Source organism: Doryrhamphus excisus, chromosome 18 (assembly GCF_030265055.1).
Source record: "Doryrhamphus excisus isolate RoL2022-K1 chromosome 18, RoL_Dexc_1.0, whole genome shotgun sequence".
NCBI classification, from domain to species: domain Eukaryota; kingdom Metazoa; phylum Chordata; class Actinopteri; order Syngnathiformes; family Syngnathidae; genus Doryrhamphus; species Doryrhamphus excisus.
Window position 1 is genome coordinate 6,607,258 of NC_080483.1, and position 26,148 is coordinate 6,633,405.

At 42.2% G+C, this 26,148-nt stretch overlaps 2 protein-coding genes across 2 annotated transcripts; both read left to right on the forward strand.

The window, feature by feature from the left end:
* Positions 1-958: 958 nt before the first annotated feature.
* On the forward strand, positions 959-11,790 carry si:dkey-156n14.3 (zinc finger protein ZXDC). Its single transcript, XM_058054694.1, has 10 exons — positions 959-2,839; positions 4,730-4,882; positions 5,190-5,268; positions 6,368-6,498; positions 7,035-7,205; positions 7,364-8,145; positions 8,942-9,026; positions 9,115-9,269; positions 9,393-9,494; positions 11,171-11,790. Exons 1-10 carry the CDS (start codon positions 1,582-1,584, stop codon positions 11,252-11,254), a joined length of 3,000 nt encoding a protein of 999 aa, XP_057910677.1. The 5' UTR covers positions 959-1,581; the 3' UTR covers positions 11,255-11,790.
* A 2,321-nt stretch (positions 11,791-14,111) lies between these two features.
* LOC131106009 (Krueppel-like factor 15) lies at positions 14,112-25,647 on the forward strand. The gene is made up of 3 exons (XM_058054643.1): positions 14,112-14,317; positions 17,089-18,326; positions 22,165-25,647. Exons 2-3 carry the CDS (start codon positions 17,257-17,259, stop codon positions 22,331-22,333), a joined length of 1,239 nt encoding a protein of 412 aa, XP_057910626.1. The 5' UTR covers positions 14,112-14,317; positions 17,089-17,256; the 3' UTR covers positions 22,334-25,647.
* Positions 25,648-26,148: the final 501 nt, after the last annotated feature.

The window sequence follows — 26,148 nt, forward strand, 5'->3', positions numbered from 1 at the left end:
ATTATTAATATTTGTCTTTGTCCAAAATGGAAATCCTTGATTTTAAAAGTATATAATATTTGGATATGAGGAAATGTATGAATTAAATTTTTTGATGGAAAAACAAAATGATTGGTCTCTTTTTGTATGTAGTCATGTATATTTTAGTGTTTGCCTACATTTGATTCATTTTAGAAGAATTTCAAAGCGGCCAATGGATACTTCTTTCTGTGAGGGGGGAACAAATGTCTCAGAATATTTACTCTATTTTGTTATCATATTGAGTCTTCATTTGAGTTCTTTACAACATAGTGTTTCTATGCTGCAGCTATTCACATGCACACACATTTCTTTCTTGACCAAATATTTGTTCTATCAACAATTTGGATGTATCTTCAGTCACCATTATTCAGTATTGCTACTAAGAGAAGCTAAAGAGCTAATGAGTTGTAATGGCGTTTGGAGAATTGCAGTCACGAGCTCAGCCCTCAGCCTAATGTAATATTGCTCAATAGCGCACACAAATACATAGTTAAAGCCCCATTCTTTTACATATTGGAAGGTTTTTCAAACAACATACAAAATACTGTACCTGGTAACTAAACAGTTAAGAATGAGTAATTTTGTTATTCGTTAATAATACTGTTTGGGGTGAAGTAACTTAATTGTAACTAAGCTAAAGTAATTGATGTTCACACCTTTTGTGGCGTGTTGACTGCAACATCCGGGTACTGACAGTGTGCTTGTATTTTACCGTAGTTCTCAGTGGGAATGCACTTGGAATTACTACCTTAACGTACTGGCTATTACAGCGTTTTGGGGAAGCCATGTCCTGGGGTATATAAGAATGTCACTACATTTAAATATTTATGATTTCTTAAGAGTTTTGAAGTATGTTTTGCTCAATAAAGACAGTACTTTTATGTACTTGATGTAGAAAAGAAGCGTTAATGGCGCTGGTCGCGTCAAGGGCGGGTCCTATGTGAGTGCTACAGGGATGCCAACATGGAAATCCAGGGGCTTTTTGCCATAAACATTTTCAGCATGGCGACACACACACTTTCACGTCGTCTGTTTGGGGGGCTGTTACTTGGTTGATTTGTCGGGGTTCGACAACGACGATGAAACGGTCTCGTATGTGGGATCGCCGCCATATGAACATGAAAGTAATTTGCCATGGAAACCTCCGCTTTGCCTACTGGCGTAAAATGGAAGCGAGACCGATGATTCGCCCTTCATCAAACTACAACGCAGCGACTAAGACAACCTGCATGACCGACAGAGTGGGTCACTTCGTGACGTGAACACAGACAAAGACGACATGTTAAGTTGGTCAGTTTTGGTAAGTGCCGCTGAGAGGTGAAGTACAGAACCTGGATGTAGAAAATGGCGGAAGAGGAACCAACGCAGGCTCGCGGCTAACGTTAGCAGTGGCAGCTTTACGGCAGCAGCCATCATTGCCTGCGACGACACCACAAGCCGGGAGAATTAGGAACAAGACAGCAGAAGGAACGCCCAGGAATGATATGGTTTACTTTCCTGCTTCTTTCAGGATGATAGAAAGTGTGACAGTCGATTTGGCTTGTCTGAATGTGAGACAAAATGAAAAGCAGAACGCTAGCGTACACTCAAGCTAGTCCTTGCGACCCCATGGAGTTCGGAAGCGCAAATCATGCGATTATTTGCGGCTCTAACGATCAAACTAATGGCACCGAGTCGCTGGATTTTAAAAAATCGGACGACGTGGAACATTTTGTTCGCGGCTGGTCAACCGAGGCTGGTGGTGCTAAACAAGCCAGTTATTACCGTACAGTTGAAGACGTTGTTTTGACAAACAAATATGGCGAGAAGATATGTGGCCAGATATGTACCGAAAACAACCAAGACAAGGCCCGGAACGATGAACTCATTTGTAGAAATCCAGACATCGTGGAAACGTTGGACGAGTCGGAAATAACATTAGCTTCTACGGGGCTTCAGGACAACCTTTCTGCAAGTCCTGCGAATGAAAGCTTCTCTGGAACCATCATGATCAACAACCAAAGCATTATAGTCACCATAGAAAATGGAACTCTGACTCTCGCTGCCCCACCGGACGGATATGAACACAAAGAGGACGATATGGTCAGCCTAAAGGCGCACTTGGGTATGAAGGACCATGAAGATATTGTTCTTCTCAACTATGATAGTGGCACCAAAGCCATTGGGAAGATCAGCACTTTGGCAGTGTCAAGCTCCAGCCACCAGGACGAGAGCAGGCCTGGTCTGTCAGGATGTGACCCTGAGCTGCCTCTGGTGGACAACACGTCTTTGGCCTTCCCGGGTAGCTCTCTTCCCTCCTGTCCCTTGGTCAAGCAGGAGGATGGTGTGTTACATGGCGTCAAGCAGACAAATGTGGCCCCTCTCTCGCCCAAAACCACTACAGCAAACAAAGACTCTCAAAATGGACAGCTGCTCAAGTCCAAGAAAGTCATAGTTGCTTTTCCCTGCCCAGTAACCAGCTGCTCCTGTACATTTGACACGCGACAAAAACGTAAGGTTCACCTCCTGAATCACGCTGAAGATCCACGCCCCTACCAGTGCACGGTGGATGGCTGCAGCTGGGCTTTTGCCACTTCCTACAAACTCAAGCGACATCTTCAGTCCCATAACAAGCAGAGACCGCATACCTGTCAGTTTGAAGGCTGCGGCAGGTGTTTCACCACAGTCTACAACCTGAAGGCTCACACCAAAGTCCATCAGCAGGATGATGCCTTCATCTGTGAGATCTGCAGTGAGAGGTTTCGCAGTGCCACCCGACTCAGCAATCACCAGAGAGTCCACTTTGAGCCGCAGAGGCCACACAAATGCGAATACCCAGGTAACGTAGCTGTCTTTATAGTATATCTAACATGGCTACATACATTGTGATGGCTAAGTGAAACTTCCTGAAGCAATGAAGCTTTTAAGCCTAATACGTTGGATGGAGATTGGTTTGTTTCTTGAGGTTTCAAATGCTTGCCACAAGTGTTGTCCCCAAAGACTTGACAAATGTCAACCCGCACAAAGGTCAGTGTAAATTAGTCAATTTATTATCAAACATTGCTGTGCTTCATCAACGGTGACCAGTCAAAAATAACTTTTGCCAAACTCGTCTGCACTCGCATAGCTTCTGAAGCTGACAACTGGGGTGTTTTTGTTGTGGGGTATTTTGTTCCACACATCATAAGAAATGAAAGGGTGCAAGGGCCTCTTTCATATTTTGTAAACCGACATGGAGCTATGCTAAAATGTTGGATTTTTTAAGAAAAAAAATAATCTTATATAGCTGATATAGGTCTAAAGGGGTATTATTAGTATAAACCTTCAGTCTTGGCTTCTTTTTTTTGTTCATTTTTGCATTTTAATTGTCTAAATTCAACATTCAATCATTCATTTTCGACCGCTTATCCTCATGAGGGTCGCGGGGGGGTGCTGGAGCCTATCCCAGCTGTCTTTGGACGAGAGGCGGGGTACACCCTGGACTGGTCGCCAGCCAATTCTTAATTTAACATTTCTTCTTAAACAATTGTTCCTTTTTAGAATTCATTAATGCCACGTTTTGAAGATTTACGTAGTGATACATTTTTCAAAAGTAAGAACATTTTGTATGCCTTTAAACGGTAGTTTATGGTCGAGTTGCAGTGATGCTTAGTGACATCATCATCCAGTCCAGGTGAAAACGTGTGTGCGCTGGTGAGAAACCTGTCATTTGTGTATTCTCACTTGTTTGGTGGGGAGCACTGTATTTAGTCTGCACGGGTGTAGATAGTGTTGGAGAAGAAATTCTCCGCAACCTAATTGAGGCCTCCAAGACCACTTGTTTAAGTAAATTTCATCTCCCCAAGCGTATTCGTTAATCTCCACTTATGAGAAGGAATAAAACTCACACACTAGTAAAAGTTAACATAATTTTTTGTAAAATTGGTCAGACAGAATAAAATCACAAAAACACAGGATCCTGGGCTGAGTTTCTCTTCCAATGTCCGCCTGCAGCCCCCCGACGATAAGAAGGAAAGTCAGCCCCGATTCTTGCATCCCAGAGCTTTTTGTAGATCTCCTTAGATGGGGTGGAGTTGGGGGTATGTGTGGGGGATGGACCAGGATCCCGTTCCCGGACCAGATACTTTCTCCTTCACCCCATTATCTTCATTGCCTCCTGGGTAAATGACCGTAAATACCTAAGACCTTCCTGGCCTTTTGGTTCTCCCCCAATAACGTCTGCAAAGATAAGAAGAAACACAATGCAGGAAGTTGTGCCCTGACCATCTGTTAACTGACCCTTGACCTGCACTGGTCAACAGTTTGACTTGATACTCATCTACCCTACATCAAAGACAATTATTTTAAAAACTAAATTAGACTACAATAGGCATGAGCACAGGTGGGTGTGTACGCTTACATACGCTGAAGCAGTAAATGGCGCACACTTGCTTGTACCGGGGAGGAATGAGAGAGGAAAGGCTAGAAGCTGTCATTTTTGTTGCCCATCTATTCGTTTTGTTCAGGTTCAGGATAATATTTTTACTTTAAGCCCTGTGGTATCCTGTTAAGCGTGTCAAGAAAGAGGACCCATCCTGAGCAAGGGCAAACTAACAAATGTAAACAATAAAATAGACGGATGAATTTGTGGTGGTTCAAATGTCATTGTGGTGGCCCGCTACAAAATAAATGAATGTATTGAGGAAACACTGGCTTGTGTAACAGGACCTTTTAACTTTTCTTTGTTCAGGCTGTGAGAAAACGTTCATCACCTTCAGTGCCCTTTACTCCCACAACCGCACTCACTTCCGAGAAACAGGACACTTTACCTGCACCTACCCGGGATGCGGCAAGATATATGACAAAGCGTGTCGCCTCAAGATCCATTTGCGAAGTCACACGGGTAAGCAGATGCTCCTTAAGAATGATGACATTGCTCCCTTGCATGACTCGGCATTAAGTCCATGTTAATTGGCAGCACTTTATAATATACACATTCTATAAAGATGCATATTGCTGCAAATGACAAGCAGCAAAACCACACTGACGGCTCTGGAACTATTATGCTGTCTCTCGTGACTTTGCATACAGACTGGCCTCTGACTCTCTTGCTCTGTCTGCAAATAAAAGTTAACAAAAGTTTGTAAATGCTAGTCTTGGCTTTTAATGTAAGTTTTGATTATGAGCATGAATTGTCTCTCTTTTTCCAGGTGAGAGGCCATTTGTTTGTGACTCAGAAGGCTGTGGCTGGTCCTTCACAAGCATGTCAAAATTGCTTCGTCACAAACGGTAAGCAAGCCATCAAGAGGTCATGCCCGTACCATATTTGGGTCTCTGATTTTCCACACTATAAGGCGCACTTAAAAGCCTTTAATTTTTTCAAAACCCGACGGTACGCCTTGTGTTTGCACTGAGTTCCAAAATCTGTAAAAATGTTGTTGTGCTATTTCGGTCGGCGCTCCACTTGATTGACTGTCAGACCATTTCCCACTGACACAGGGACGTAATACCTACGCAGCAGCGATAAACCAATTCGAGAACATTACGTATACTAGTGGTATGCTGCTGAGAGGGAACCCGGCATGTTTGATGGTGAAATTTCCCAGCTGTTCAATTCAGATACATAAGATGAATAAAAAAAACAGTGAGTGTTAAATAGTAGAATAAAGTTCAACTAGACTCACTGTTTTGTTTCTGTTGCTTTATTTATTTTTTACATTTTAGCATGCACTGTATAATAAGGTGTGCCTTTTATGTATGGATTATGTACAGAAGTAGACCCCATAATTGAGTCTGTGCCTTACAAATCCAGTACCATTTATGGTGCAGAAAATACAGTATTTTTGTGGTGTGCTCTGCCAATATGTATAATTGTTACCTTGACTGTACTTTGGAACCTCATGTTACGCACTAGTGTTTCTAGGATTACATGTTAGTGATTCCCTGCTTAAAATACATGGGAGTGTTGACAAGGATAAAGGTGATAAAGGATAAAGATGATGCTGTCATCCTGATTAAGTGAGAATAACAGACTTTAAGCTTTAAAAAGAGGGTGGTGCTTGAAATCCTAGCCATGGTTACCTGCAAGGAAACTGGTGTAGCCATCATTGCTTTGCACAAAATATGACTCGCTAGTAGGATTGCACCTCAACCAACCATTTGTCAGATCAACAAGAACTTCAAACAGAAGTTGTAAATACATTTTTGTCCATGACTGTACTTTGGTGGCAGTAGCCACAGCTCTAAATTACATTGACAACTTATTGCAGCTTGTTTACAGGACATTATTAACCTGCATTATCGTGACAAGGCAATAGAAGTTTGGCCTAATATTGAAATTTTAATTCTATCGCCCATTCCTACAATATTCCTTTTATTTGGTTAACAGAAAACATGACGACGACCGACGCTTCATTTGCACTGAAGAAGGTTGTGGAAAGTCCTTTACCAGAGCAGAGCACCTCAAAGGTCATAGCATCACTCACCTGGGCACCAAGCCGTTCCAGTGCCATGCTGAAGGTAAATACTGGATTGGAGAAGTTTAATGATACTATACATTAATCATGGTAAATCAATCTCATGTAGATCAATATATGCTAAAATATCTGAACAAAACATCCACATCTTAGCTTTTGGTTCTATTGTAAAATCCAGACTTTTGCGCACCTGAAGATAAGCCACCACCAACTTATAAGGGGGGGGGGGGGATGTAAACGCTATAAACCTTGTTATCCTACCTACTTGGTGTTCCTCACATCACTTTTTAGCTCTGATCTGACAAATGAAACACTTTTTTGTGGTATTAGTGTGCACTGCACTACCCTACCTCTTCAATCTACGCTCATAGCATCATGGGAACTGTAGTTCTTTTAGCCAAAAACTAGCCACCTCATTGTTTAAGCTGCGGGGTTCAAAGTGTGTAGGGGTGGAAAAAGTAGCGGCTCATTGTCCAGAATTTATGGTAAATGCATAATGACTTGAGTTTTGATGATGGGTTTTCCAAAGTGTTGTTTATGAGTGATTGTCATTGTGGCTTTTGTCACTCTGTTTTCTAGGCTGCAATGCAAAATTTTCAGCTCGCAGCAGCCTCTACATCCACTCCAAGAAACACAAGCAGGATGCCAGCACACTCAGGAGCAGATGTCCTGTGGCCAGCTGCTCCAAGCACTTCTCCTCACGCAGCAGCCTCAAGAGCCACGTGCTGAGACAACACCAGCTCAGCCCCGGTCAGTCAGCATTCATAGGCCTCATTGTTTTAGTACACATCAAATTCAAGTTTCCCTACCATTTAGATGAGCTGCAACACTGGGAGAAACACTACACTGTGCATATTTCTTCCTTACTTCCACATTTATTAACAGAAACTATCCCTCCTCCGTCCTAGATGTTCTGAACCAGATGGAGACCACACCCACCCTGACCCCAAGCAGTGAGCTCATAAGCCACACACCAGCAACGGTTGGTGGGCCAGGTGTTGCTGGCAGCGAGCAGCTGACTAACTTGGACCTGAGCTCACTTTTCTCTAATGTGCCTGTAGCTGCCACGCCCACTGGTATTGAGGTGGGAATTCCTATTGGTGGGACCACCTCCACTGGCACTTTTACCATGGACCTCTCCCTGGTCAACTCGGGTATCCTCACGATTGACCCCTCTACAGTTAGCACAGCTCTTTGCACTTCCACGAGCACTGCATTGGCCAAAAATGCCGACCCCCTTATCCTGGCACCCAGTATTGATATGGCTCCCCACCACAGTCTGGAAGGCACAGTGGGGGATGTTCTGCCTCCTCAGGGCACCCTCAACTTGGATGATGTGCAAAGTGTCACTCCGGAGGCCTTGGGAACGCTTGCGTCTTTGTCCATGCAGGGTCCCAGTACCCCCATAGAGCCCACCCTTCAGCACCCACTCAGCTCCTCCAGTGCTCTTAGCGTAGAGGCCTCAGCCTCGCTTGCAGCTGCCCCTATTTCCGAACTGTTGGCCTCCCCCACCAAGGTGGTGGAGGTGGGTGGCCAGGGAGGGGCTGGGTCTCTGCTGAGTTGTGTGGAAGTACTGGGAGGGCAGGAAGGAGCAAAAGTCCTCACACAGTTTGTGTTCCCTGGAAACACCAATGGCTTCAATCTGCAGAAAGACACAGAAATGACTGCCGTATCACCCAGCAGCTTCATGGTAAACTTCATGGCTTCGTTTTTCTAATCTACACTTGAATCATTTTCCAACCAACATCAGGTTTTCCATGTGTTGTATTGTGGGATTACACAAAAAACGTCAATTTGGGGTTATGACATAACATGAACCTGCTTAGCTTTAGTGTCAACAGCTCTCATATTTTTTTTTTATTAAATTTAAATAATGCAAATTGGTTCCACATAATTCTTGAATAATACAATTTTCTAATAAAAAATAGCAAGCTGTATCGAATAGTTACAACAACAGACGTTAACAGGAAAAACAAAAGATGCAAAGGGGCCACTTGATTTTGTACATTAATGTTTGTAAAAGCAATCCAGTGTAGGTCAGTCGTATATGCTAACCATCTTAGCTTTGTGATCTAATAATTCATGTTATTTTTACAGTACACAGAGGGCCAATAAAAACAAGCTGCTGGCTGACACCCCTGCTTTACAAGGTTTCTTTTTAGTAAAGTTCAAGGATGCAGACAGGTGTAACAGTAAGAATTAGTGTGAATAATGATTTTATTAGTAGTAAAGTTTCTTATTGGTTGCAGTGGAGTATTAATACTTGGTGCTTGTAGACCCGTTCCCCATCCCTGGCGGCACACTGGTCTTTGGTCTCTCAGTGTATTTCACTGAGAAGGCCATCCTGCTCCCAAACAGGAGAGGCCACTCTAAAACTCTGTTTTTGTTTGTCTAGTATGTGCCATAAACACTTCAATTAGTACATGTACTTTACATACAATTAATGACATGTATTGGTTAACCCCTTTTTGTTTCTTTTCTTCCAGGATAGTGGCGGCTCAGCAAGGACAGATTACAGAGCCATTCAGCTGGCCAAGAAGAAGAAGCTGATTGCTCCAACTGTCTCCTCTGGTAATAGAAATATACCCTCTTTCTCAAATCACTTTTCCTAAAGTGACTTGGTTTATTCATTGATTATGATTTCTTTTCATAAATCCAGGTGTGCCTGGATCAGGTCAGAGAAAAGCAAAAGGAGCCAAATCTTCCTGCGCTCCAAGTGCTCGTTATGGCGAAGGAGCTACAGCTGCTAATGGGGGCCTCACTCTACGAGACCCCGTCACTGGGGCCCAATATGTCCAAATTCAGCTCCTTCAGGTTGGGTTGCATGCCATGCCATGAAATTGAATTAATAATTCAATTTCCCTTTAACATCAGCTTGTAGTTTTTTTTTTTTTTAAAGAATATTGTTTTTTCATGACTATTGCTTCATCTGTTCAGGATGACCCAGCCACTGATGGAGAGCTGGCCTTCCAGCTCAGCTCCCAGCCATCCACCTCTCACTCCCAGCTCACCGTTGACTTACCTGTCAACATTTTACAGGTACATTCTTGGTATTCACCACATGCATGCAAATACTGTATGTAATGACTAGGGATCGACCGATTTTTTTTCCATCACCCTTAGCCGATGGCCGATTTTGCTTGGGCCGATATTTGTGGCCGATACTGCTTTTGCTCCCTAATTTTACATGAAAAAATGACAATGATAACAAATATTCCAGGTCTCAAGTTTAAACAAATATTTATTGAAATGTAAACACTGAACACAGTAGGATTCAGCTTTCTTAAACACACATTTAAACGCCATTATCAACTTTAAAAGGAATAATTATTAACCATGTGCAAAACATTTCTGTAGTAGTTAAAATCTATTTAGCATCGATGTGATGAATGCTCCTTCGCAGTGAGACGCGCGCACACAAACACATCACACTGACACAATTTAGTATGATATATAAAACATTTCTCTCATCATTAAAGTTTGTGTTGTGCACGATAAAGACCTCTGATAAGCAGACACGGCTGCTCCAATTCCTTCATAACACGACACGCATTTAACCTCAGCCCGGCGTTGGCTGAATGAAACTCCTCCAAACACCATGGGACTGAATTGCCAACGTTGACATTAAAGCGGTGTTGGTAACAGCTGTACATATTAGCCTACAACTACATCAACAGCTCCCTAATTCCAACGGTAGACACTTCAGCGTTCGGCAGCATTCCTGGTTTTCAGACCCACAAATTAAACTATATTATAGCGTCACTGGGAGCACTTCCTGGTTCCCAACGTGCTTTGCGGCAACTAAGTTGAACTGTTAGAGGCTAATAAAAATTTGAAAAAGTACCCTGGTTATGATTCACCGGTGGGGGAGGGGTACCACAACTGCATGTGTTGCAGGGTCCTCCGGCAACACAAAGCTGCCCGGCGGATGCCTGTCTGTAAATCATGCGGCGGGAAAAATACATTGGCGAACCCATGCGCGTATCGGCCGATACCGATTCAAGTAAAGAACGCAAATATCGTCGATCCTTAGTAATGACACATTCTCCCTGAACCTGATTTGACTGCCAATGAAACCCAAAGGGAACGTCATGTATTTGGGTTCACATGCATCCTGGAAAATGATCCAAATGACCAATTCCAGTTATGGAAAACATACGATAAAAATTATCTTGGAAACTTATTTATCCTGCCGCTATCTCGTGAGGAAATGCAAATGGTTTAAAGCAGGGGAATACAAAGCCCAGCCAGAAGGCCATTTGTGGCCCGAGACACGATTATTGTCCTTGGGTACATGGAGAAATAAAATGAAACACTAAAAAAATTTCAAAGTGGGAAATGTAGAGCACAATGTAAAGAGACAAGGCTGGAATTATTTGGTTTGATTTTTCTATATGAGGCTCTTGTTGGAAAAAAGTTTGGACACCCCTGGATTAAAGGTTTGTGTCCAAAGTACAGCCTTCATAGCTTGTTTTTTTCCCCTGTCCTGTGGGACATATTAGAAATAAAGTTCAACACAAAAGACAACAAAATGGGAAAATAGAGCAAAAAAATGTAAACTGAAATTTGCATTTCAGCCCCTGGTAAAGACTTGGTGTCCTAGAAAATCATTTCAGGGAAGGAGTGGGAACTCTGTATGTCATGTTGATGCAGTTAAACCTTTCTTTTGGATCAGCTCTGATATGCAGAAGTCATTTTTGTGTTTTGTGTGACAGGAACCCACAGTGGTCATCGAGGAAAACGTCTCTGACAACTCTCAGTTCACCGGAAGCACAATCAACCTTCAAGACTTGGAGTGACTGACCTCAACCTCGTCTCTTTCCACCTCAATGTGCTGTGTTTACATCACGACAATGCTGCAATACCCTTTTTCATATGAACACTTATCAGGAACATGTGGAAGCAGACTATATTGCCAAGAGGTAGGGACATGGAATGCCATGGATGAAGCACCTTTGGAGAGGCTACATGGATAAACACCCCCAGTGTCTACTAAGTACATTTGTTGTTGCAATATGCTAAAATCAGGCAAAGTTTTTTTTGTTTTTTTTTAATTGTTGCATAGTAGGGGTGTCCAACATTTTCCATCAAGGGGCCATACACTGAAAGGGCCATTTTGATATTTTTGATTTGGGGGAAACAGAATAAGTTTTATATATATATCTAAAGAGAAAACTTTATAGGTGACAGTATAGTATTATTATAAGTATGAATATTTCAGCCCTTCTCCTTCTGTCCCTTACGCATTCTTGTCTGGACACCCCCACTGTGTCCAGACATACTTGAGGAATTAAAGCATTGATGGCTCGTCTCCAACATGCTGTTTTAAATGAATCCACACTAAATGAAATGCTTTGCTTATATCACGCGTAGATGAACAAGCCCGGACGGCTATACCATTGTGACACATTGTTTACACTCAATTTGCCTTACAACTGAATGGTGTTTTCCCCAAGTACAAGTAAGCTTTTCCATACAGAAATATGAAAGAATGTCTTGGCGCAACTTTGATATTCACCTTCCTTTTTCATAGTAGTTCCAGGCATGCTAAACAGTAAATAACACAAATAAAGCTTTGTGATATTTGTATTTGCATGGTCATGTACTATCTTGATAACATTCCACATCGTGCAACCCTTTTATATAGATTTGAATTATTGTCGTCCTAATCCTGAATCTTTTGTAATGTTCTGACGCGGGCAATGTTTAACTTATTTTTGGAATAAGCCGCTGGCCAATTTAAATTTAAAAAAGAGGCCACGGGCAGATGGGAAATGGTCCCTCGATCGGACTTTGGACGCCACTCTATCTTTCTATTAAAAAAAATGGTGTTAAATTATTGAGTTGTATCTGGAGTGATAATTGAAGGGGCAGAGTCTAACCTAAAAGCTAATAAAATCATTTCAAGCACAGTCACAATTGTAAAGTGCCGTTTGTCTACAGAATGATAACTGAACTTGTTCAAAGGTGGGACACAAAAAACGATGGAAAACGATCATGAATGCGTGCACCAATCATCCCCCAAGCTCAACACTTTCTTCACTTTAGTTGCCTTCAACTAGTAGATAAATCGTTACTGCCGTGAACTACAGTTTATATTCACGCACAAGCTTCCAGTTCCTACAACAGGTATAAAACTGCACTTAAATCAATTTTTAATGTTTCTAATTAAATATTTTCATTAGTGTCTGTATAATTGGAAAGTAAAATTTATGCGTATACTACTTTCCAAACACTGAGCATCGTTGCTACTCGTTTCCAGTGATGTAGCATCGAGTGCGTCAACGTCACCGCCATATTGGATGGGTCATATGTATGAATGTGAGTGTGGTGTGAATGGTTGTTTGTCTATATGTGTCCTATGATTGGCTGGCCACCAGTTAAGGTTGTACCGCGCCTCGAAGACAGCTGGGATAGGCTCCAGCACCCCCGCGACCCTGGTGAGGACAAGTGCTAGAAAATATACTAAAATAGTTGGATATACTCAAATTACTTATGTATTTATTCTTTTGTTATTTGTACTTTAATTTTATAATTACATTTTGATGAACAGATAGCAGCCACATAATACTAAATTATTATGACCAAATTAAGAAACTTTTTTGGACTTTTTGGTCATTTTCCTGGGATGTATATGTGGCTTTTGTATACTTCATACAAGATACATGGATACTTTTGAGTAAACTTTTTTTCAATTTTCAAATTAAATTATATGTCAGGAAATATTAAAATTAATTTTATTTTAGTCATATACTATGTTTACCACAAAAAAATCTAATACATCCTGGGATGTTGGTAAGTAAACAATGGATTTCATTTTTCATCTAATTAAAAAAACATTGAAATTAGACTTAAAATCCCGTTTATAGATCTGCTGCGTCAGTGTAAAAAGTCAATGTGAGTATCACCTGTGCAAAGCCTTTTGCAAATAAAATAAAGCAGAGCACTGTTAGATGTAGTTACAGAACATTTTTTACACACCCTGGGAAATTTATCAACTAATTAATAAATCAACTTTTTATTGAGTAAAGTTAACAAAACATAACATTCGACCATGTGCGAGTAACATTCCAAATACATTTTACAGGTAGCAACATTTGAAAGAGCATGCGGAAGTAGATAAAGCTTCCTGGTGCAGCTACCGCCATCTAGCGGGGAAAGATGAGACTACATGGACAGTACTTTGTTTTAATTGCAGCTTTATGGCAACACAGACAGAACACTCACAGAAAGCCAGCATGGATACACAGCAAACATCATCAATGGCTTGCATTGAATTAACTGGGACTGAAAATTGACAAATTGACAAAACAATTCCATACAATTCATTCCGATATCTTAATCAGTACACGGTGTAGCAAACAGGAAGCAGCGAACATACGCAATCACGTCCAGCTCGAGTTGCCTTATTTATAAGTAAATAAAACAGGACTTGGTATCTGACTTCAGTACAAAAAAATGTATGAAAATATTTTAGTTTCCTTGTCTTTTTAATTGTAGTGCTATTATCCTTTCATGTGTTCTACATCGACGCCAGTGTGGGATAAATACTGTCCACTAAAACGTTACTGCGGTCTGTGATTGTTTATGGACTTACTCTGTCACGTGTTGACAGAATCCCGCCGCTGTGGACCAATAGGAAGGCAGAGAGTGGACGAGCCTTCCGCGGTACTCCATGTTGTTTTCCTCTACAGTGACACACACTAACACACTGTATCACACACGAACACACTGGCAGTCATGTGACGGGCATTTTGTAAAACTCGGTCAGTGCTCGGTCGACTGTGGAGTAACCTTGCCGCTTCTGGAACATTCTCAAGGACGAACATCGAATCCATGCGACGTCCGTACACGAGCACAAGGTAGGAAAACAGTTTATGTCGACGTGAGCTGATGGTGCAGAGGTTCAAAGCTTCGGTTGCGGCAGCAAGGACGAAAACATGTTTACTTGCATGGGGGGAGAAGCGTGGTGCTCCCACGGCATATAAACCACAGCACGAGGCGCAGTCCTGGGTGTTGCCACGAGGCTCCTCACGTGCAGCTCTCGGAACAAGGGTGTTAAATGTGTGGCCCGCTGGACGTTTGTGGTCCGCAGCTCCATTTTTAGACACATAAGGTTTAAAAAAATGCAATAAAACCAGAACGTACTAAAAAAGCAGCAGGAATAAGAATACAAATAACACAGAAGAAGAGTAAACATAAAGTAATATCTATTTAATATTTCAGTTCATTTTTAAGGGACCCAAAGTGTGGTCAGGGGGCCTCTTGTGGCACATGGACCTCAGTGTATGGGCAAAGGCTACACTAATACACCAATACTTGCTTTGCATATTATTAATATGCACACACATGAACTGTGATTCAATGTATGCCAAGGGAAGCTTTTCTAGAAGGTGAAAAATAAAAAAATAAAAGGCATTGGTTATCTACCCTGCAGACCTATACATGAAATAAGTGATTTGTCCGAGCTGGAAAGACATCCCTGTAACAGATTGATGCTTGTCTAAAGTGTCCCGCAGCACACAGTGTTGACCCACTCAGCTTGTGGCTGCCCCATGTGCTGTTTTCTAACAATATGTTGACATTTTTTTTCCTCTGGCTGGGTTTATTCTCGGTCACCAAGCGGGGGCCCTGGATAGGGAGCTCTGACAGCCAGGAAGGAAAGACAGTCTGGACACGTCATGTACTCGGATGATATACCGTACATACATGATGCGGCCTGATGTTTAATTTCATTCATTTGGTAAAGCGTTTATTATTTAAAAATAACTTCACCTAAATAATAAAAACATGTAATCAAATATACACGATGAAGTACTATTTAAACAATATTTAAAACAGGAAATTAAATGACAATAACATATCTATATTATTTATTGATATTGACTGTTATGTTGATTGTTATGCCTGCCGCTAACTAGCAGGATATACCCAAATTTGAACTTGCATTTCAAAGCAAACAAATCAGTCCAACGACATTTAAAAAATGCATCTAAAAAAAATACTGGTTAGTTGGGACACTTGTACGCCAAGATACTACTACATAAAATACCGGCAGTGTTAAGTAGTAGTAAAGTTCGTTCATTTTCTACCGCTTTTCCTCACAAGGATTGCGGTTATGCTGGAGCCTATCCCAGCTGTCTTCAGGCGAGAGGCGGGGTACACCCTGGACTGGTAGCCAGCCAATCACAGGTCACATATAGACAAACAACCATTCACACTCACATTCATACCTATGGACAATTTGGAGTCACCAATTAACCTAGCATGTTTTTGGAATGTGGGAGGAAACCAGAGTACCCGGAGAAAACCCACGCATGCACGGGGAGAACATGCAAACTCCACACAGAGATGGCCGAGGGTGGAATCGAACCCTGGTCCTCCTAGCTGTGAGGTCTGCGCTCTTGACAATAACATATTTAGATTATTTATTGATATTGACCAATATTTATTTCATTATGATATCGGTTATGCCTGCCGCTAACTAGCAGGATATACCCAAATTTGAACTTTCATTTCAAAGCAAACAAATCAGTCCAACGACATTGTGTATCTAAAAAAATACTGGTTAGTTGGGACACTTGTACGCCAAGATACTACTACATAAATGGCAATAGAAAAATACCGGCAGTGTTAAGTAGTAGTAAAGTTCATTCATTTTCTACCGCTTTTCCTCACAAGGGTCGCGGGGGTTGCTGGAGCCTATCCCAGCTGTCTTTGGGCGAGAGGCGGTTAAAATCGATTAAAATATTTAATCACGATTAATCACATTTTTGTCTGTAGTTAACTCATAATTAATTGCAATTTGGGGGAAAATGGCATTCAAAAGCATTCATTCATTCATTTTCTACCGCTTATCCTAACCCTAGAGGCGGGGTACACCCTGGACTGGTCGCCAGCCAATCACAGGGCACATACAGACAAACAACCATTCACACTCACACCTATGGACAATTTGGAGTCACCAATTAACCTAGCATGTTTTTGGAATGTGGGAGGAAACCGGAGTACCCGGAGAAAACCCACGCATGCACGGGGAGAACATGCAAACTCCACACAGAGATGGCCGAGGGTGGAATTGAACCCTGGTCTCCTTGCTGTGAGGTCTGCGTGCTAACCACTTGAACCGCCATGCCGCCCTAGTAATAAAGTTACCAATCAAAATACTAATTTCTTTCATTTTCTGCTCAATATTTATTCCCGCTTGTGGCGCCATTGTTACAGCTACTTCCTCAAACAAGACACCAACTTCCTGTTTTGTTATGAGTTATTTCTTGAATTCAGATGTGGTATCAAAATGATGGCACTTCATGGTATAGGATGCTGAGTGTAAAAATGGAGGAATATTGAACCAGGAAGTAACTAATGTCAAAACAAGAAGGTGGTGTTACATTGTGTGTAAAGAATCACAGCAAACTGTCACATTCAAACTGTAATTATGAAACTATAAAAATGTGTTTTGTGTTGCTTTCTGGGAAGGATGAATTGGATCTGTGTATGGGAATAATGGATTGGGTTAGTGGAATGACTTAATGACGCTAACCAAGGTTCCACTATAACATAACGTAGCGTAACAAAACGTAACGTAAACCTGATGCCAATTCTTGCTTTGTGTTTTATGATTTCCGTTTAGACGTTCCTGGCTGGAACCTTTTCAACATGAAGGCGCTGTTGTGATGTTTGCTCGTGGACTGTGACGTGCCCCGGGAGAGGACGCGCTTTGATGACCCACATTGACTGGACTGTCCCAAAAAGACCAAACAAGTCGTCCTAAATACACAAAAGTGCATTTTTGCCAGTGATGGTAGATCATTCCCAGAAGACCCGCGCCTGTCACTTGTCTGGCACGGGGACAGACTTGGACTACAATGTGATGCCGTCACCGTTTTCAGAGGACGACTTGAGCGAATCCTCCAGTCCTCGTTCCTGCTCTAGCCCGGACTCGCAGGTTCTCAGCTCCAGCTTCGGCAGCAACTCCAGCACCGAGACCAACATCCTGGACCAGCTGCTTTCCCAAACGTCTTTAGGACGAGCCAGCAATGCTGTTGCAGAACCAGTGGCATCTTCTGTCCTCTGGGATGATGCCTCCAAATGTGAAACAGGGAAGAAGGAAGGTTTGGATCCGTTTTCGTGGTCCAAACAACATCGAGAGTCCTTCCAGCCTACATTGGAAGAAATCGAAGAATTCCTGGAGGAGAATATGGAGCTGGTGACCATGAAGCAGGAACATCAAGAAGGTGGGCCGGGGATTGGAATGGGACCAGAAGATGTTGGACTGGAGTGTTGTCAGGAGGCTTCCTCTGACACAAAGCCGGAAGTCAAGTGTTCAGACCAAACTGTTGCCATTGCCAGCACGACCTCTAGTGAGAGCAAACCCTTATCTTCTACCTTACCTTGTAAGAAGAAGCCATCACCAGGCAAACCTTCATCAGCAGACAAGGCCAACAATGGCGGCATCATCCTACACATTCAGCCCCTTCACATCAAACAGGAGCCAGCGGTGGTACCTGTAGTCCAGCCCCCTTTAGACCTCACCATTGCACAGCTATTGGTCAATATCCAAGGCCAGACCTTTGCCCTGGTACCCCACATCCTGCCCTCACCGAGCTTTGACGTCAGCTCCAAGTTTGTACGCATCGCTCCCGTCCCCATCGCAGCCAAGCCTGTCGGCAGCGGAGACCACGTCGCCGGCCAAGGAGCAGGGATTCAGAAGTTCCTGAAGAACCCGGTGGCGGATCTTATTAAAATGCACAAATGCACTTTCCCTGGCTGCAATAAGATGTACACCAAGAGCAGCCACTTGAAGGCCCACCTGAGAAGACACACTGGCGAGAAACCTTTTGCCTGCAACTGGCAGGGGTGCGGATGGCGGTGAGTACCATATGGGACCAGCTAGCAGTCAGCTAGTGGTTTAATATCATGGATCATTTCATAAAACCAAATGCTAATATATCAATCTTAGCAGGGTTTTGTGTTCTTACCTTTTATTTCCATATTCAGGAGAAGTTCTAATACTTTGGTGTCAAAACTTGAACACTTTCTATTGAGCTTGGATATATAATCCGCCATTTTGGCAGTCAAATGCATTCATTTATTCAGCAAAGCATCAAATATTTCAATGCATTAGACTTGCTGCTAAACAGCTGGCTTTTCCTCTATGGAAGGACGGCAGTGACAAGCACCTTTTCCTCTCACACACGCCCCCACCCCTTGATGTCTGGGGGGGAACGGCACCTCCTCCAATGGTGGTTTCCGGTCCCTCTTCCCTTTGACCACATAGTCTCTTCCTACTGCTAGTAACATCAAGTATGAATAATAGCTCATGGTAGTGCTAAACTTGTCACTCAGCCAAATGAAACAAGCGTAAAAGGGAACAACCGGTTGAAACAACTTCAAATATGTACACTACAACATGACCGGGAGCCGTTCAATATTTGTCTAATAACGTGACACAAAGGTAAAACATTGAAATAAAGTACATCATCGCACCAAAGATCAATTTATCCTGGATGTAACTTGACTTACACGTTTTGCTCTGATCAGTAGCATAACGAAAAACACTGCGAACCTCAAATCTGATTGGTTAAAAAAAAAACGACCCATTGCATATCGTGTGGGAGGCACGGCGGTCGAGTGGTTAGCGCGCAGACCTCACAGCTAGGAGACCGGGGTTCAATTCCACCCTCGGCCATCTCTGTGTGGAGTTTGCATGTTCTCCCCGTGCATGCGTGGGTTTTCTCCGGGTACTCCGGTTTCCTCCCACATTCCAAAAACATGCTAGGTTAATTGGCGACTCCAAATTGTCCATAGGTATGAATGTGAGTGTGAATGGTTGTTTGTCTATATGTGCCCTGTGATTGGCTGGCCACCAGTCCAGGGTGTACCCCGCCTCTCGCCCGAAGACAGCTGGGATAGGCTCCAGCAACCCCTGCGACCCTCGTGAGGAAAAGCGGTAGAAAATGAATGAATGAATGCTAATGTGTGTCTGTGACATGGGCCAGCACTCCTGGTTCTGAAGGCCTTGGGTGGATTACATTACATTGACATGGCTGACATCTGATTGGAAAAAAACCTAAAGCAGTACATCCAAGAGACACGCAACTGAATGAAGATTGGGAATAAAGTATTACTGTTTCATGGTACAAATACTATAATTGTATTTGTTAAAACCACTGGAATCAGTCAGAAAATACATTGATAATACACTTCAATTGGCATATATTCATATTTATTTCATTCATTCATTAATTCATTCATTTTCTACCGCTTTTTCCTCACGAGGGTTGCGGGGGGTGCTGGAGCCTATCCCAGCTGTCTTGGGGCTAGAGGCGGGGTCCACCCTGGCCACCAGTCCAGCCAATCACAGGGCACATATAGACAAACAACCATTCACACTCACATTCATATCTATGGACAATTTGGAGTCGCCAATTAACCTAGCATGTTTTTGGAATGTGGGAGGAAACCGGAGTACCCGGAGAAAACCCACGCATGCACGGGGAGAACATGCAAACTCCACACAGAGATGGCCGAGGGTGGAATTGAACTCTGGTCTCCTAGCTGTGAGGTCTGCGCGCTAACCACTAGACCGCCGTGCCGCCCATATTTATTTCATGTTATTATTATTTAATGATGACAGGCCTGCCTTCTATGACCGCACATCTCTGGCTACAAGTGTCATTCCTCTACCGCTAACAGTCATGGAATAAGCGTCTTCATTTGGTCTTATCCCGTAGTAAAGTACTGTACTGTACTGTACTGTAAGATATTACATTTTCCCATCTACAGCCCAACCGCTGTACTTGTATGTCAACACCATCCAAGCATCCATCTCCTCTTTTTCCAGCACCGGGCTTTCAGACGTTAAGGATAGCTATCATTCCACCAGTTTCCTGTTTACTACACCTTATGTAAACCTTTACTGTCTATCCCACGCCATGCGGGACCCAAACAGCACCACAGAATTGCGGGCTGCCATAATCCAGGCTTTGTATTCTCATCAACAAAGGACTCTTGTCTGCACAAAAGGCTGGACCTGGTTTGGATGGACGTGTGTGTAAGTGTGTGTGTGTGTGTGTGTAAGTGTGTGTGTGTGTGACCCTGCATATTTAATGAGGTCGGCCAAAGAAAAGACAAGCTGGGAAAAGCGTACAAGTACAGAAGCGGAGCGTGGTTATTTTACTAATGTACAAATATGCTGGTAGAGGGTAGAGAGATGTGACGTGGTGGAAAAGTTTCATGCCATCACATGGAGGGAGAAGTGAGGAAGTGGAAGGAACAAAGGCAGGGTTTTCAATAGTTACCATGACTGGAGGCCAGGAACGTCCAGGCGGCCACGGCATGAAAGGGAGGACACTGGCAACAGGTCTCCAACAGAAAGCCGTCTTTACGTGGTAAAGGCCTCTCAACATATAATATACACAAAAAGGTTTTCATTTCATTCATCATAAATAAAGAAATATTTTCTTCTTTTTCATTCAATGTTCATATCCCTCGTTTATTGCGGTTCATTGGTTCCAGACCCAATTGTCATAAGTGAATTTCCACAAAGTAGGCGTCCTTATTTATAAATGGAATACAATATTTTTGTATTTAGAACATAGAAAACCTGTTTGAGTGTCTAAATATGTTTTTTTTACATGATTAGAGCCCTCCAGACTTAAAATAATACCCCTATAGTCAGCTAAACACTCCTGTTACCCGATATAGTAGACATAGTCAGGGAAATAATATATAATATAGACTCCCATACTGTATGTTATCACATACTACAGTATTAATTGGCCCTGTACCCTAGAAAGCGCCCATGAATGATACGGGAAAAGGCCAAAATGAAACTGTGTCAAAGCCCAGGGCAGTGATACTGATAAAATATAGAGTTTAACCATGTCCAGTATCAGCCCCCGTAGCTGTCCACTCAGAGCGCGCTGCTCTGGTATCGTGCCCGTGAAACAACCAATCAGAGAACAGCGCACGAGCGTGAACACACACTATAAATTTTCCTAGTGCTTCTCCAGTCACCAAAAAACCCAAACTTGATTAATGGAACTTTAATTGTCAGACATTGATAAGATAAGACTGTTGATAAAATATTATTGTTGAAATATTTGTACAATTATTGTGTTTACATTGTTTAGATATAATACATGTAAGACCTGTATAATATATGCAGTATCGTGCCAGTATCATGATACCTGGCCTGATACCAGACAAACCATGTGATAACCTATAATTATTGTGGTTCATTGGTTCCAGACCTAATTCACATAAGTGAATTTCCACAAAGTAGGAGTCCTTATTTATAAATGGAATACAATATTTTTGTATTTAGAACATAGCAAACCTGTTTAGGAGCGTCTAAATATATATTTTTTTTACATGATTAGAGCCCTCTAGACTTAAAATAATACCCCTATAGTCAGCTAAACACTCTTGTTACCCGATATAGTAGACATAGTCAGGGAAATAATGCATAATATAGACTCCCATACTGTATGTTAGCATTGGGAGTGTTGGGAGAGTCTTCCCAATAGTGGAGTCTTGCTAATCCGGATGTTTCCATATACCATATAAAAAGTTTATAATCAGTTTTGCGACTCCAAACTATTTTCCTTTACAAGAAAAGGTTCTGTTGTTGGTAAAAGGTTGGCGAACCCCGTTTTAGACTGCGAGTATCGCAGTATAAACATCTCTTCTCTGTCCTCCACAGATTTTCCCGATCGGACGAGCTGTCGCGACACCGGCGTTCCCACTCGGGGGTGAAGCCTTACCAATGTCCAGTATGTGACAAGAAGTTTGCCCGCAGTGACCATCTGTCCAAACACGTCAAAGTGCACCGTTTTCCACGAAGCAGTCGTACAGGTCGTTCAGCAAAATGATGTCTGCCATTACAAGTGGAAGTACCCGCCCCCTTATATCTCTCCAACGCCATGCAAAAATCAACGTGTACAGTAGGGAAGTAAGTATTTCATCCCCGGTTTGCTAGCTTACACCCTTCCAAAGATACACGATTTTTATGCTAGATTTATTTTAATAGAGACAGAATATAAAAAGTTACATGAAATACCGAATAGAGGAAGTACTGATCATATCTTTGGAAGGGGTAAACATCCAAAAAGGGTGTCAGATACTTACTTCCCATACTGTACTTGAGTGTGTACAAAGAACCCAATACACCCGCTATGTTATTACATACCTTTTGGTGCTTTCATGTTTGTTTGGTTTATGGTTGGGAATTCTCTCCCGCTGCCGCATCAAAGGTCATATATCATTTTTTTTTTAACGTAAGAGTATGTTTCGCTTGGAGAACAACAGATGGCCTTTTGATCTGCTTTGAAGCCAGCAGCATTTTGAAGACGATATGCAAAATGTAGAAGGACTGCCATTCATCTGGATGACCGAGGAGGTAGTACCAGCACTACTAGTACTTGCCATGGTAGTTCCAAGAATGCATCCAGCTGCCATTCTATAACCTCAATAAGCTACTGAGACCTGTCTCACATTTTACACTTGAACCCATAAGAAGCCATAAGAAGACGTGAAACGTGTTCAAATGTGCCCTTGAACACATCAGGTCCCTAAAGGAAACGTTTCGGAGTGCTTGTGATGTGACTTGTCATTGCTGCTGTTGTAGTGCGTTACTCGTCCTCGTAGTCTTCCATGAGCCGAACATTAATTTACAGTATTCCATCCAAGTATTCCAACAGGAAACAGTGTAACAGTGGGCTACAGCCAGTTTCTCCCTGAGCCAATCAGGACTGTTGTGTCTGGCTACACTTAACTGAGATGAGCTGGGAATGTCTGGAAACTCTCATGAGTATACAACACCCTCTACTGGTAGCAGTAGTAAATACAACAACACGCATGCAACAAAGCACAGATAGATGACTCTAATACAACACAAGGATGTAGAACACAACGCATGTTCATAGCTGGTAGAAGAAAATATGCAACATTGCACTTTTAAAAAACCTGCAAAGCAGCCAATCCGTGATTTGGACTGGCGTCCCAAAAAAAGGCATTTTTTTTTGGACGCCACAGAGGACTGTCATATCATGTATCATATCATACATGAAATTGATAGTAGTTACAGTGATGATTTGTACATTATCTATCAACATTGTACCCTCCAAAAACAAACAATATGAAGTAATTAAAAGCTATTTAATGATAATAAACATGTCAAAAGATATGTTTTTGTACTTACTTATTGTATGAAGTCAAAAAGCACCAAAAATCTGTCTACCGGAGTCAGTGTGAGTGGCACTGTACAGAAAGTCGGACTGGGTCAGGATTCAGTGTGAGCCCTCGGTAATAAATTCAGAAAAAAAATCACGATCACTATAAACTCTCAGTTACTTTCCAGTGTGTCCTGGTTACTGATACCATGTTTTGAGTATAGATTTTTGCATCTAAAGCTCTGGTATCGATGGTATCGATATTTCAGTACCAGTGGCAGTGTGTTTTACCATAGAAGTTCATTTTAATAAATCCAACTGTAATGCTTTGATAGGGTGTCAAACATTAACCATTCAACTCTTCTTCCTATATTTCTTCAATCAATTCATAGAAAACCAGCTAGCAAAATATTGCTATGGTGTATCGTGTTCAAATTGCGATGGAAATCGTGACGTGATGTATTCGTCCCAATAGCAAAAATGCTAATAAGACACTCAATAAATGTCGCTCTTTCAGTGATATTCAATCAAAGTTACTTTAATTTGTGTTAAACATTTGCGTGAGTTTGTCGATTAAAATATTTAATCGCGATTAATCACATTTTGTCTGGAGTTAACTCATAATTAATTGCAATATGGGGGAAAATGCCATTCACGAGCATTCATTCATTCATTTTCTACCGCTTATCCTAACCCTAGAGGCGGGGTACACCCTGGACTGGTCGGCAGCCAATCACAGGGCACATATAGACAAACAACCATTCACACTCACATTCATACCTATGGACAATTTGGAGTCGCCAATTAACCTAGCATGTTTTTGGAATGTGGGAGGAAACCGGAATACCCAGAGAAAATACATGCATGCTCGGGGAGAACATGCAAACTCCACACAGAGGTGGCCGTGGGTGGGATTGAACTCGGGTCTCCTAGCTGTGAGGTCTGCGCGCCAACCACTCGATCGCCGTGCAGCCCCCATTCAAAAGCAATGAATAAGCAATGCAGTACATACTTTTGATACATGTAAACTCACCATTGTTTGACTTGAAATGGCTTCTTATGGGTTTTTTGCAGAGAAACAAGGAGGAGGAAGGATATTGGAGCAACACAAATAAATGCAAACATGAATTAGTGATTGTGAAATCTGCCTTCTGATTGGTGTTGAATCTGATTTACTGTACGTCATGTGTACTGTATGCGTTTGCTTGGTCTTGTATTTCTATTGCTTGTCAAGCCTTACTGTACCACAAAGTCCTTATTTGGAGGGACAACTGCTTATTGGTCATCCATATCATATCTGTGTGGTTCAGGTCAGTTGTTACATTGTTTTATTTTTTACATGTCACAGAGCTGAGAACAACACAACACTGGCACACTACTGCCTCAGCGGTGCTACTGGAAAGCCCTGAGGTGTTTTCTCTCCTGGTAGTTGTATTCTGTACGTTGAGGTGACGTCATTGGACACAACGGTGCTAAAGCTGCAACAAGAGCGCTGAATGTCATTACAGCAACCACTCATCTATTTTTCTGAGCCGTTATCTGTGTTATCAGTCACACCGTGTAGCGAATACGGTCTGTACGTCGATGCATCATTCCTTTTATTCACTTGTTGAATTCTTAATGCCTGCGTGAACACAGGATTTTTTTTTAATCACATCCTATGAATGTATGTAAATATGCACAACTTTGCATGGCTGTATCCTGGACTCACTCAGAGACTATTCTGATACCATATGCTAAAAACACAACTAGTGTTTTGTGGAAATTTGATGTGAAAACCCTAATTCTGTACATAATTTAATATTTCAGTACATATCAATTATATATTATATATATTTTACCTTTGTTGTACCTGAGATGCATTTACAAATAAAATGGTTCAAAGCAAATATGACGTCCATCTTGTTGCTGACTGTGTTCATGGATTCTAATTGCAAGCAACTCAAACAAGCAGGAAAAAAATCCAGAAGAAACCAGTGGATGCTTGGTTAGCGTCAATCTGTTCTAGAAGGCCCGACTCTTAAGTGAAACGTACTTGAACCAAATCCGATATTATATGTAAATCGATATGCGCGCGATGCGAGTACATCGCCTCATTCACTGGTTATGGATGTAATTGGTGAAATCGAGATTCATCGCGATGCGTTTGTGGGTATCAGTAAAATCCGATAAGCGCCTTTTTATTAATGTTCAACTTCACTCCATATGCTGTTCCCCAGGTGCAATGAATGCACCATCACTATTTCGCGGTTTGTAATGAATACGGACGGAAGCCGCGAGGCACATACAACTACTAGTAAAACAGCATGGACGTTGGAAGTTTCTATATTTATCCCCCCCGCGACGTTTAAATGGTATGTTTGGAAACACTACGGATTCTCAAACGGCGGAAAGCTCGACGAAACGTCCGTCATTTGCAAAGAATGCCGCGTTAAGAAGCCGTACAACGGCAGCAGCTAAAAATGCAGTCCCCCCCCCCCCCCCCCCCTTAAAAAGGGGACACCACAACACGGACA